Source organism: Monopterus albus, unplaced genomic scaffold, assembly GCF_001952655.1.
Source record: "Monopterus albus unplaced genomic scaffold, M_albus_1.0 scaffold42.1, whole genome shotgun sequence".
Lineage (NCBI taxonomy): Eukaryota > Metazoa > Chordata > Actinopteri > Synbranchiformes > Synbranchidae > Monopterus > Monopterus albus.
The window spans coordinates 1662983-1676128 of NW_018127922.1; the positions used below are offsets into that span (position 1 = coordinate 1662983).

A 13146-nucleotide genomic window follows, 5' to 3' on the forward strand; every position below is an offset into this window, starting at 1 on the left:
GGTTTTGTTTGCTGATGATACTACCATCTGGGCATCAGATGAAAACTTACAGCAACTCTCTGTAAGGGTTTCAGAGGAATTTGGCAAGATAAAGAAATGGTGTGATAATAATTTACTATCTTTGAATTTAGAGAAAACTAAATATATGGTATTTGGGAACCGTAGACCACATAATGAACTTCAATTGAGAATTGGGGGTGCCAACATTGAACGAGTATATGAAATTAAATTTCTGGGGGTAATGGTTGATGACAGATTATCCTGGAAATCTCATATTAGACATGTTCAGCATAAAATAGCTAAAAATATATCGATATTGGCAAGGGTTAGACATATGCTGGACGTCAAAGCATTGCGGATTTTGTATTGTTCATTGATTTTGCCATATTTGGAGTATGGTGTTGAAAACTGGGGAAATACATACAGGAGTTCACTTCAACCATTGTACATATTACAGAAGAGAGCGATAAGAGTTGTGCACAAGATGGGGTATAGGGATCACACAAATGTAGCTTTCATACAGTCTAAATTGTTAAAATTCTTTGATTTAGTGGAATATAAGACTGCTGTGTTTATGTATAAGGCCAGGAACAATTTATTGCCTGGTGGAATCCAAAAGCTATTTGGTGAAAGGGAAGGGGGATATAACTTAAGGGGACATTTAAATTTAAAAGTTCATGCTATACGAACAACCAAAAAAAGATTTTGTATTTCTATAAGTGGGGTCAAACTATGGAATAACTTAACTGTGGACATGAAAAATAGTACCAGAATTAAGGAGTTTAAATATAAATATAAATGTATGTGTTATACAAGATATATGCACGAATAAGTAACAATCTGCTTTATCTATGTAGTGATATTGCTTGCAGCCAATGTTGCATAAATTTTGTATAATATGATGTCATGGGGTAGGACTGGATAAGTCTGACTTCTTCCTACTCCATTCAAACATGTATTAGGTGTAAGCAAATTGATTTTGAATTAGTATTGGTTGGATATGTGTAATCATGTGTGTTATTGTCATTTGATCATTGTTCTGTTCTGTTCTGTCTGCATGTTTGAAAGAATAAATAAATCAATCAATCAATCAATCAAAAAAATGAAATAAAATCAAATCTTCCTGCAGATCTTTAGTGTGTCTTGGTAGACATTTAGTCTCTTTAAAGACATTTTTGCATTTCATTTCGAGTCATTTTTTTGCATCTCCTTGTAGTCATTTAACATCTCTTGGCAGATGTTTTGTGTCATCTTTGCATCTGCTTGTGTTGTTTTGTCTCATTTTCTTCTGGGATATTTTGCAGGTGCGCCCCAGGGGGCCTCCCTGACTCTTTGGGCTCCTGGGCCTGTGTCTGATCAGCCTGTTCAGTAATCCATCCCCAACCACAGCTGTTATTTATCTGGCTTGTAGCCTACCACTTGCTGGGCTATGTTTCGAGCCAATACTCTAATTACCACCAAAGTAGCTCTAATATTTTCCATTTGCTTTGTTTGTGTATGGATATTTTGTGCGTTTTGAGCATAGAGGCGTCATCAGCACTTCTGGTTGATGATTCCTCCTAACCCGTGACAACATTACAGGCACAGAAACGTTTCTAGCTTTAAGCCCTGAACTCAACATGAACTCACCCTCCAGGTACTAAACTGCATGGCGACACAAGAATATGTGACAAAATATGGCACGGGCATCAATAACAGCTTTACATGTCTCAGATTTAACATAGATAAAAGTACACCAAGCACATATTTTCATCACAGTTAAGATTTATTTCATTCAACATTTCACATTACAAATATTTAAAAATTATGCATACTGTTATAAATAGTTGGCTGCAAACAATTAAATAACATTAGATTTTTCTTTTTTGTTTCACTAGCACTTCTACAGACCAACTCCTAGAAATATGGACATATCCGTATTACATAACTTAATTAGAAAGGAAAATACAAAAATAGGAACTTATAAAGTGAAATAACAATAAAAATTAAGGTGATATCTTAAGTAAAAAATGCTATTAATAAATACAACAACCTTCCCATACACAGTTAAAAACTATTGAAATCTTGCCATTAAGTAATATCATTAACAGACAAATATTTAAATATTTATTTTCCTTCAGAAAATGTGAACCATATATTGTGGAGCACAATATAGCAATTAGTAAAAACTAGACACTTTAACATATTAAAAGCTTCACCTCAAAAATATAACAAAAATCTGATCAAAATTATAAAAATCAATTATACATTCCAATTAAAAATATACCAATAAACAGCTAAATACATTGTTGACCTAATAATTACAATGCAATCAATCACAGTAGCTTAAAATAAACAAAATAAGCAAATGAGCACAAAACCTTTTAATGTTTTAAAAATAACTTCAATTATTTATATTAGTACAAATAGTTTGATTTCTTTTCTTTTTTACAAACACCAGCATGAAAAGGATTACAATAACAGTAGAAAATGACTGTGAAAAACATATTAACATCTTCTTTAATTAAATGTTTGCAATTAAAAATGGCATTAAAGAATTACATTGCAAAGAGTCTTTATCTGGAAAAAGGTTCAAAAGAAGTATTGCACATAACAACTTGAAGTTAACTTGCAACATTTACCACATTCAAGTCTTTTAAGCTCCCCTTTCCTCCAGATAGGTCTATGTAAGATCACCTCGACAGAGAGCGGGGAGGAGTTCTCAAGTCATCTGAACAGTGTTCTATAAGGATGCTCAAAGTCCTGCACTGCCAAAACCCATTTAAAGTTTCTGCTTTGTCTTATCTCTGTGTCATGTGCATCCTGCAGAGGTCTGCGAAATGGAAAGCGAGGAGATCAACGTGTTGGGAGGGGGGGAGGGGGATGAGGTGAGGTGAGGTGAGAGTGGGTTCCTTAACAACTTAATAGTTGAGAAACATTTGGTGCACATCACAACAATTAATTTTAATAGCTAATTCATGTACTTGTCATTTTCTCTTTTTTGTCATGCATGCTAAGGATTACAATAGGTGCTAGTTGGCAAGTTCAAGAATATATATATATATATATACTTTTTTCATATATTAAAATATCTAAACACCAAACATCCATTCTTGTGATACGAGATTCAGCGTTAGCGTGAACCAAATTTTGCATTCTCCTTATAAGAAGTTCTACTCCATCTATGGAGAGGAAACCAGGACGAAAGTGACCAGTTCCAACTAGTATGTGCCATGTTATGACATTAATATCAATTTCAAATTAAAAGTTTTTTTTTTCCTCGCCGTGCTGTTATTGACCAGATTTACTGGAAACGTCTAGTGTACGAAAAGCTAAGAGCAAGAGAGCGATACACTTGGGGTCTCTCTTCTGCAGATCTGAAGTCGCATCAACACAAGTGCGCACTTAGTTGTAAAGATTCCTCAGCACTGAAATGTATAAAAAGCATAATTGAAAATAATATATATTGAAATCACTCAACTTTTTTTTTCTTAAAATGAACATTTCCATATATGCAGATCTCTCAGTAACAAAAGTACAAAAGCTACCTTTCACAATGTGAAAAATTGAGGTATTGCAAAAAGGAGTTTCCCCATTTGTGAAAAATGTGCCTAAAATGACTGTTGGAAAAAGAAAGATATTTAGAAAAGTAGTGCATAATAAATGTTTTTATGTGCATGACAAAATAATTTAGCTAGAAAACACTGTACCAAAAATCAGCAGGCCATGTATAAAATAATCTTTTTTTTTTCATCTCATTTAACAGCAAATTCTTCACAAAGTTTTTTAACTTCTAAAATGCTCACCCACCACACCCACAAAACTAATGTCCAGGGTGCAAAACTGGTGCAACGACACCACGCCGATATGAGGATTCTCACTAGTGTGTATAATCAAGTTTCTCAACTAACTCCCTGACATATTTAAATGCTCGGCTGTAGGATGCCTCTGAGTGACCTGAAACGTCAAAACGATAGTGAGGATTACTTTTACTCCGCTGTGTGAATGTGCACTTGATGTAAAATTTTCCTAAACACGCAGACCTATTTGAGATCAAAAGAAGTAGCGCCTACCAGTGTGCACGTTCATTTCCAGCTATGGAGAGTGTGAGGCCTTGTGTGTGTGTGTTTGTGTGTGTGTCTGTAAGCCCTGCTGTTTTTCCACTGGTGTTCTAATGGATTTTGCACTGTTAAATAGATCTATTTATACACCGTGTTCAAGGCCAATCTTTGGTTTGCTGGCGTCCATCAGGGCTTGACAGTTGAGCAAAACTGGGCAGAAGTGACAGATTGTTAGAAAAATGTCCTTGAATTAATAAAACAGAAAACAAGAATACAAACCTAGATGAGAAATGAGCTACAGTATGACCCACTACTGCACAGCCATCTTTGGTTCCCAACAGCCGCTGGGTACGACCAGCTGGACCTGCAAACTGCATGTGGGTCACATGTGTGTAGTAGTAGCGCACACTGCAGAGACTATCTTCATTTATGCTTCAAAAACACTGGATGCTGAGTTGGATTAGCTTGGCAGGAGAAGGGATAGAGGGTTCACCGAAAGGGCAGATCCCTCTGTGACTCAAATGTGTGCTGACGATTCGGAAATCAGATAAAATTTAATTGCTTTTTTCGTTAACTGAAGCTCGCTCTTGGATGCAAAGTAGAACTTTTTCATTAAAGACGAGAGAATTGCACAAATGCATTAAAAACAAACAAAGAGAGGCATTTCCTGCTTGGCGGTAGCCCCATACAACTGCAATAAGGACAGTTACCTGACCAGCCTTCCCTCGAGGAGTTACATTAACCTCAGTCCTGAAAGATCTGGATTCAAGCCCCACTGTGTACAGACACAGAAAGCAGGTTCTGATCCATGAATGAGGCCCTGCCCTCCGCTGGCTGCTAGCTTAGCAGCAGAGGCCACAGGCAAACGTGAGGAGGGGGAGTGGGGCTGGATTTATCTCTTTACCAGTATCTGGTTCTCCTGTAGCCTCTCTATGCCATACATTCCTCAGCACACTGTGCAGTGCTCTGCTCTGTCCCTAGCACGACCCTGGGTTCGATTACAAAAATAAGAGGGTGATGAAGCAAGTGAGTACAAAACTGTGCCAGTCACTTCACACACTGCCTGTTGCATCAGTTCCCTCTGATTCTAGTTCTAAGGAAAGGAGAACACCAGCAGGTGGTAATGTTTTCTTACTTACTGTTTTCCTTCTTCTTCTTTTTTTTTTTTTTACTGTATTCGGCACATTAGCAGCTGAGTTTGAGGTATTAGTTTTTGCGTGTCAAAATGGAGATCAAAACCCAAATGTGTTGCTGAATTTTTGTTGTGATTTTCAAGTAACATCAAAATATTTGTATGGTCTTGGAAATCATAAAAAGAGAGGTTCAAACATTTTGATCTGGGAGGGAAGAGAATCATTTCATTCTGTTCTCCAAAGTTGATTAGGCTCAAGCTTTGGTAACTACTAAGGGTCTCTTATACTGTATCTGCACTCTTTTAAATGGAAATAAGTGCACTCTTCTTTAGCAACACCTTTTTCACTTCACATTTGTTCTGGCGCCTCTTATATCAAAATTCAAATCAAATACAATGTTTAGAAAAATATGCCAATTAAATAGCAGAGTACCATATCACACTTCAGACTTTCCTATGTATGCATTTTTTTTGAAAACTAATAAAATATTTCCAAAATTAAACACAAATAAAATTATGTTGCCTCTTCTTTCCTTGTCGGACATATTTGGATATAATTCCAGTTTTTCTATCTTCCAAAAATATATAGATTTATATGTATAGTAACTTAAAAAAAATTAGAAAAAGATTCAGTGAAATTAGAGCAAAAAGGAACCAGCAACAGAAAAGTGCATTTATTTGTACAATGATTTGCGACTCCTGCTCTACCTGCCCTCCTGCTCCCCTGTTGCCTCTCCCTCTCTGTCGACTGCTCAGTTCCAGCGGAAGGAGATGTGACGGGGTCGGTCGCCTCCCTCCTTCACCAGGGGTTTGTGAAACTCTCGTCCAGCACGCGAGTGGATAGCTGCCCAGCAGTACTCGCAGTAGTACTGCAGACAGGTGACATTCGCGCAGAAGAACGGTGCAAACTTCCCGCCGCAGCGAGTTCCCTGGCACTCATCACACAGCTGGTCATCCAGCACGTATGGCTTCACTTCCACCTGCAATCAGAATTGGGAATTATTTGATCAGCAGCGTCAGGTAATAAGTTCATGTCTTATGAAGCGAGCAGCACAGTAGTGCAATGGTTAGCACTGTCGCCTCACAGCAAGGTTCCCAGTTCGAACATTGCGGCCGATTGGGATCTTTCTGTGTGGAGTTTGCATGTTCTCCTGTGCCTACGTGGGTTCTCTCCAGCTGCTCCGGCTTCCTCTCACAGTCCAAAAACATACAACTTAGGCGGACTGACAACATATCCAATATGCAAGTAAGAAGCCCGTCTCCCCTGGAACCCTTGTGTTTTTTTTTATGCTTAAGGTCTAACTTTTTCCTTCTGCCATGTTTAAATCACACAAATCTCCAGTTATTTTCTGTTGCTACTGGTATCTATTACAACTGATCCGGCTGCTGGTGCAAAACTGAGCTTTTAGTTTCACTTTCATTCACCCTGTGTAAGGAGCAGGTGAAAATCAATAAAAATCACTAAATCAGGGATATGTTAGAAGGTCATTTCTTCCTGACAAACTTAAAGGAAAACAATTTTTGTCCTGTACATGTGTGTTGTCTGTCAGCCTGGTGAAAACGCTTTGCCCGGCTGCTGTCCTGCTGACTGACAGCTGTTCTGAAGACAAAGAACGTTACATCTCGCTTTCAGTGTGGATTCCCAGTAAGACTGGGACTGTGAATGTGAGGGTGTTGGTTGTCTGTCTCTATATATCATCCCTGTGATAGACTGGCAACCTGTCCAGGGTGGACCCCGCCTCTCGCCCAGTGTCAGCTGGGATTAGGTCCAGCCCCCATGTGGCCCGCTATGACAAGTGGTATAGATGATGGATGGATGAATGGATGGATGTCTTATGAGATGCTTGCAGCATTTAGTGGAACAGATGGCTGCCTGGAGGTAGAAAAGTCTATCTAAAAATTGTTTGGTTGGAAAACACAACAAAGAAAACTGCTAATATTGTTGTTTAACAATTGAATTTCTTAGAGGTCCATATGAAATAACCTAAGACTGGTTCTGACCTCAGAAGAGTTGGCCAAATGATGAAATTTGTGGATTTCAGGCTTCATTTCCAGACCATACTGAATATCGAAACACCTCTAGTGTTTTCAACTGTACAGTAATGAGGGACTGTGCTATTAGTAAGTGAATGTCACTAAGGCATTAAGTCCACTAAATTGCACAGCAATTATGCAAATGAGAAAGCAGCATATACTACCAGTATTTTATATTATGATTTTTCCCTCTAAACTCTGCAGGATTTCTGCTTGTTCAGTGACATCCATTGTGTAAATGTGAATAATATTTGTGTCAATTACAGGCTGTCATAAGCTCTGCAACAGACCAACTGATATTAGTGTAATCATAGCAGTGGTTGGTTACTAGCCTTGTGTCATGACTGGCCACTGTGTGAGTGACTATAACTGGTGAGATTCAGGAGTAGCAGCATACACAGGCATTTCTCACGGGAGCTTTGACAGGTCGCAGTAAGAAAAGCACAGGGTAAATATATCTGCTTCATGTTCACTGTCACAGTTGACAAAGGCCCTTGGCAGGTTGTTGCAGAACAGTTGTAGCTAACTTTAGCTCTAGTCTCAATAACCATCCTCCACCAGCATGTAAGGCCTTTAACTGAATCCTACTATGTGCCACTAACAGGGCAGTGCTATAAATAAGCCCCTATACTCATCCAAATGACCCTGTATTGTAGAAATGAAGGTTAAATAAAAAAGAAAGTAAATTCATTGTTTATGTTGCCGTTCATATGAATCCAACATCTGAAATAAAATTTCAATTTGCGAAGCCTGAAGTCAGGATAAGTATTGCTACAGTATTTGTATTGATCTTTAATCATTTAATTAACAATTCTGTACAATGTGCTTCCTTACTGCACATTCTCTAGCAATGTGCACACAAATTTTGCATATCCTGATGCTTTTTTACCTGTAAATAAAAAAAACTAGTAAGACCTTCTCTCTTTCACCCAACTAGGAAATGGGGCAAAGTCAGGGAGAGCCTGAGAAGAACAGAACAGGAAGTGAGGTGTGAGGAGAATCAAGAAAAAATGAGCAGACCAAAAAAACACTGAGCTCTCTTTCCTTTCCACTCACCCGTTTATCAATTTCTCCATGCTGCAGCTGTACAAAGCGAGCACTGATAGCAGCAATGTAGCTCTGCTGATTAGAGAAGGCGACCCGCCCTGCTCCCTTGGGGTACTTCAGCTCAGGGTCTGTGTCAATGCCAGCATAGCACACCCCACCATACAGGCGGTCCATGATCATGGCCAGCTCCACTGCAGAGGGGAAGAAAGATGCACAAAACTAGTTGAGAAAAATGTTTACAAAAACAAGTGGGGTGCCCAAGTAGCAAGTGAACAATTGGGTGTGCGCACAGAAACTCATATCCATGTAGCCAGTGAACACAAACACACTAAGCTGATGAAGGCTGTTGATCTGAGAGCTTAAAGCCAGCAACACAGATGGATTGAAGTTGTCCGCAGTTTGATGAAGCAAATATTAGGCCCATGCCCTGTGGATGCCTGCACTGAATCCTATCAAATGTGTTGACAGTATTTATTTAACTATTTCTAGCAGCAATTAACCATCGTGCAAAATGTAGGGGAGATAACCTGCAAATGTACAATTTAGCTTTACATGTCAAACATTAATTAATGGCAGTTTTTTTCCAATATGGAGAAATTTTGGAACCAAATAATATGCACACTCATAAAACATTTAATGCACCACTGAGCCTAATAACCTTGGTCATTTTCACAACTACAACTAAAGTCTAATGCACTGCTACCGGTGGTGCCGAAAACATGAACCATGCAGTACACACGTCTCCGTTATCAGGATGAAAAAGAAATGTAATGTTCTCCTCAGTACAGCGTACCACAGAGAGTACTTCCTTATAGGACCCTGTAGGTCAGTCCCTCTTTCAGCTCTACTCTTTAACAAGTCTGATGTTTATTATGGACACAAGCTGATTACACTGGAGTGTCTTACTGAAAGGAGAACTGAGCTTACAGCTGGCATTTCCAAATGAAAGCCAAAGAAGTGGAAGTGCTACTTAGTACTGTTTACTTGTGATTTACAGTGTAAATATATGCAAAATGATAAAACGGAGCATTGTACTGAAAAGACTGAAAATAAGGCATCAGCACGGAATATCTGATAAATAGCAAAAAATGTAGAAGAGAAAATAAAGGATTTAACCCATGTGCAAAGTATATACCTTAAATGTAAATGTTGTCACTATAAACATTTGTTTGTTGTGGAAAAAGAGTCTTAGATTATGTAAAAAGAGCAACGTGAAAATGAAAGACACCTGCACGGAGTGGACGAGGGACACCTCCCACAAAGATGGTTTTCCTCGGGTCCAGAGGCTGCGAGCCGTCCATCACAAAATCACTGTCATTCAGGTTCCACGGGCGGATCTGGACCTGTCGTACACAAAATCAGCGGGTGTCAGCTTGAGAAATAAAAATAGAAGCTGTTTGTAAAGTCACGTGAAAGTCATAACACTGAATGCAGAGGAGACAGCAAGAGATGTGTACAGATGGGTTGTGTGTGTGCCTGAGTGTGTTCCCACTGACCGGCTTGTCTTTGATGGTGGGGCTGGATACACAGAGGTACAGCTTGCCATCCTCCTCGATGCAGGCATCGATCAAAGCCTGCACAGAGCTCTCATCCTGGAAGAGCAGGAAGGCATAGCCTACACAGCATACAGCAAGATTATTCATGCTGCTGAGGACGCAAAGTACTGACAAACAACCATGTTGGAATTTCTGTGTGCTAATTGAGACTGTATGTATGTCTCATCACAACTTTCTGTAAAGCTTTTACAAGCAATCAAACAGCCTAAAAACAAAGCCAGACCATACAGATGCAGACATATTGATGACTCTATTACACTGACGTGAGATAGCTGTGTTTTCCCAGTGAATGTGGAAGGAGACAAGATGGCGGACTACTGGCTACAGTAGGGAGTAGTCAATACTAGCCAGAAGTAAAGCAGATTTACAGTCATGTTTCAGGTTTGGTTAATGTTAACCCCAATGCTAATCATAACCCAGCTTTGGCACAAATCTCATAATCCATCATTTTTATTTGCAGACAACTTCTTCTCCCTTTTAGTCATCCAGAAAGTAATGTTTGACAATTATTTGGCAATGCAGCACAATTTCACATACCTTTTGGGGGGAAATAGGACTTGCTCTCAGCTTTGTGAGGCCAGTCCACAAACAGATGTCCAAAACGCCGGAAGCTGGCTGTTATCTCATCTGAAATAAACCAGACAAAATGTATACTTATTGGCGGTATGCAGGTTTAACAAAAAAACAACAGGGGATAATTTACAGGAAAAATCTAGCCTCATATTTATTGTAAAATATAATGTACAGTAAGATGCTTATTGTATTTTTATAGTGTACCTTTTCCTTCAAGTTCCCATCATCTAAGTTTAAATCATAACCAAAAATGACTTAAATTAAATCCTTTTGATTTTAATGTGAAGAAACTACCATACCTTCGTCTATATCCGGGGGAAGTCCTCCGACAAAGACCTTGCGTGAGTAGCGTTCGACACGCTCTCCGTTCTGGTGTGGAAAGCAATGTGGAGTCCCCAGGCCTGCAAGACCCTGATCTCCACGCTCATCATCGGGGAAACCATCCTCCATGGGAAAGAGAGAGGAGTGACCTGAGAGAGAGAGAGAGGAGAGGTTTATTTAGTGTGGAGAGAACTTGGAGTTCAGATAATGGGAGAAGTCAATGTTGTAAATAGTAACAACACTACAGCAGTAATAACAACATGTTAGCACTTTTATTTCATAGCACTTTTTGTCATCCAGCTAGCGCAGGGTGGAAAACATTCCTTTTAGACTTGATCTGAGATCATTTAGGCGCGTTTGTAGCACATGATGTACACTAAACCATATGCGCTAAAATAGGGATGCACTAAAACATACAACAGTTTATCTATTTCCTTGAACATTGTGTGTCCCCAATACAATCTGCTGAGAATGAAATGTTAAATAAATCTATGATCAGTCACATGGGAGAAACAAATATACAAGAGCTGTACTGTCTATGGAAGGCTGAACGTGCATGCAGGTTTCCTCAGCACAGTAGTTCTCTCGGTGGGCAAGTGTAAACAGCGTCACAGTCTCACTGTGTATGCATGTGTTGTAGAGGTTAAGCCCTCCCTGGCATACACCTGCTCTCATACAACCTCAGGCGCTGAGCTGCTTTATAAAGAATTATGCAAAGGAGCTAGCCTCGGCTTACAGTATGTGCTGTGTGTGAGTGTGCTCGCCTGGCCATGTGTGTCCTTGCTTCTGTTTACGTTCTATGTAAATCACATTCTGCCTCCCTAAGTTTCAGCTACGGCTTGTGTTGCCTGACTTAATAACCTTGCAGCTGTGTGTGAAAATGAGAAAATGCAAGCAGAGTCAAGCATAATGAGAGAAATGTGTGATAAAGGGCAAAAGATGCACTAGATCACTTCACACAGTCATGCAGACAAAAAAATGTCACTTTACTGTATAGAACATTCAAAATGTTTAAGTAAATATGAATAACAACCAGCGCTCCATAAGCAATAAAAGCACAACAGCATAGCTTAATGAAAAAATCAGCACAGTTCTGAGACCTATAGAGTTGAATTTATGCAGGAAAAAGTGACATATTATATCCATGAGTATATGTTACCTCGTCTCCTGCTATAATTCCTGGCTGCATGTGGAATAAGGACAAATCAAAGAAGAGGGTGATTATAAAAGATGCATAATACACCATACCAAGTACCAGGTGGTTCAAGACAAAACAGATTTATTCCACTGGCCGCATGCTTGCTCTCCATTTTACTAATCAGCCATGAATTATAATCAGCCTGTGGAGCTGTTGCCATAATCATTTATGATCAACAGTAGACTCTAAAGTTCAAGGATGGTGATGTTTCAGTGTAAGTGTGGACACTTGTCACCTTGCTATTTATTTAGCGCTTCCGAAATTAAGTTGCAAAGTCATTATCATAGGAGATAAACAACACCATTCAAAGACAAAGGACAGATCAGTGCAACAGAAAAACATTCAGAATAAAACAATAATATCATAACATACACAAGGGTGACAAACAAAAAGAGAAACCGGAATGAATAAAAAGAGTGGTCTCTTCCAGGGCTAACAGTGGCCCCCATGACAGTGTCTCCACCACCAGCGAGGGAATATCTCTTGGAAGAATGTTGATCATCCCTCCACTAGATTGCAGAGACTTGGAGAATCAATGTCAAGTTGCAGTGAAACTGTTCTGCTGGCACGTGGTGGCCCCCAAACCTCACTGAGGCACATTACAATAGGTTTTCTGTTCATTTGTCACTTGTCTGTATAATAAATATGTAAGTAAACTGATTTTGAGATAAGAACATTAGACACGGCAACTGAGAGGCAAAAACAGTCCAGAAGAGATTCAAACAGTGACTTTGCTGGCTTGACTTTCCTGGGCAGGCTGTTCTGAACCCTGGTAACTGTGACAGAAATAGCACAGTAACCTTAGCCTTACCCAGAAAAGAAGAAGTAGTCATGAGGCTCCATACTGAGACGAACTTAGTTCAGAAACAGAGCAAGCAAGTTCCTCAAGGAGAGAACAACTGCTGTGTGCCAACATTCCTTCTGGAAGTAAGTAGTACTACGGCCATGTACTTTATATATATAACTCCACAGTATGCTGACAACAACTAAGGCTTTAGTTAAATTCCCTGGCTCCTCAACACAGACTTATTGATGACACCAGTACAGAGGAAACATTAGTGCTGCTGTTGTTATTGAAGTTCTACAGGTAGCGCGTGTGTTCACCCTGTGATCATGGAATCGAGGGGAACAATAGTGTTGACCGCTCACTTTTTGAAAGCATCAGAGCGCCTTCTAAAACCAGATAGCGTTCAATCTAGGACTAAAAATAAAATTTGTGGATGGCTGTGTCTACTGGATGATGCT

At 39.4% G+C, this 13146-nt stretch overlaps 1 protein-coding gene across 4 annotated transcripts in view; it reads right to left on the reverse strand.

Annotated features, from left to right (window-relative positions):
* Positions 1-1760: 1760 nt before the first annotated feature.
* cpeb4b (cytoplasmic polyadenylation element binding protein 4b) overlaps positions 1761-13146 on the reverse strand; it is a 30955-nt gene continuing 19569 nt past the window's right edge. For 2 of the 4 annotated variants that reach the window (XM_020599856.1, XM_020599854.1), the window contains exons 4-10: positions 11863-11886; positions 10682-10852; positions 10347-10436; positions 9750-9868; positions 9482-9596; positions 8263-8444; positions 5197-6152 (exon numbers count right to left, since the gene is read on the reverse strand). In XM_020599856.1, the coding sequence (XP_020455512.1) occupies positions 5925-6152; positions 8263-8444; positions 9482-9596; positions 9750-9868; positions 10347-10436; positions 10682-10852; positions 11863-11886 (929 nt within the window). In that variant the 3' untranslated portion in view covers positions 5197-5924. Of the gene's footprint in view, positions 5029-5196; positions 6153-8262; positions 8445-9481; positions 9597-9749; positions 9869-10346; positions 10437-10681; positions 10853-11862; positions 11887-13146 lie in introns of those variants that run through there. The other 2 variants (XM_020599855.1, XM_020599857.1) reach the window with 2 other exon arrangements.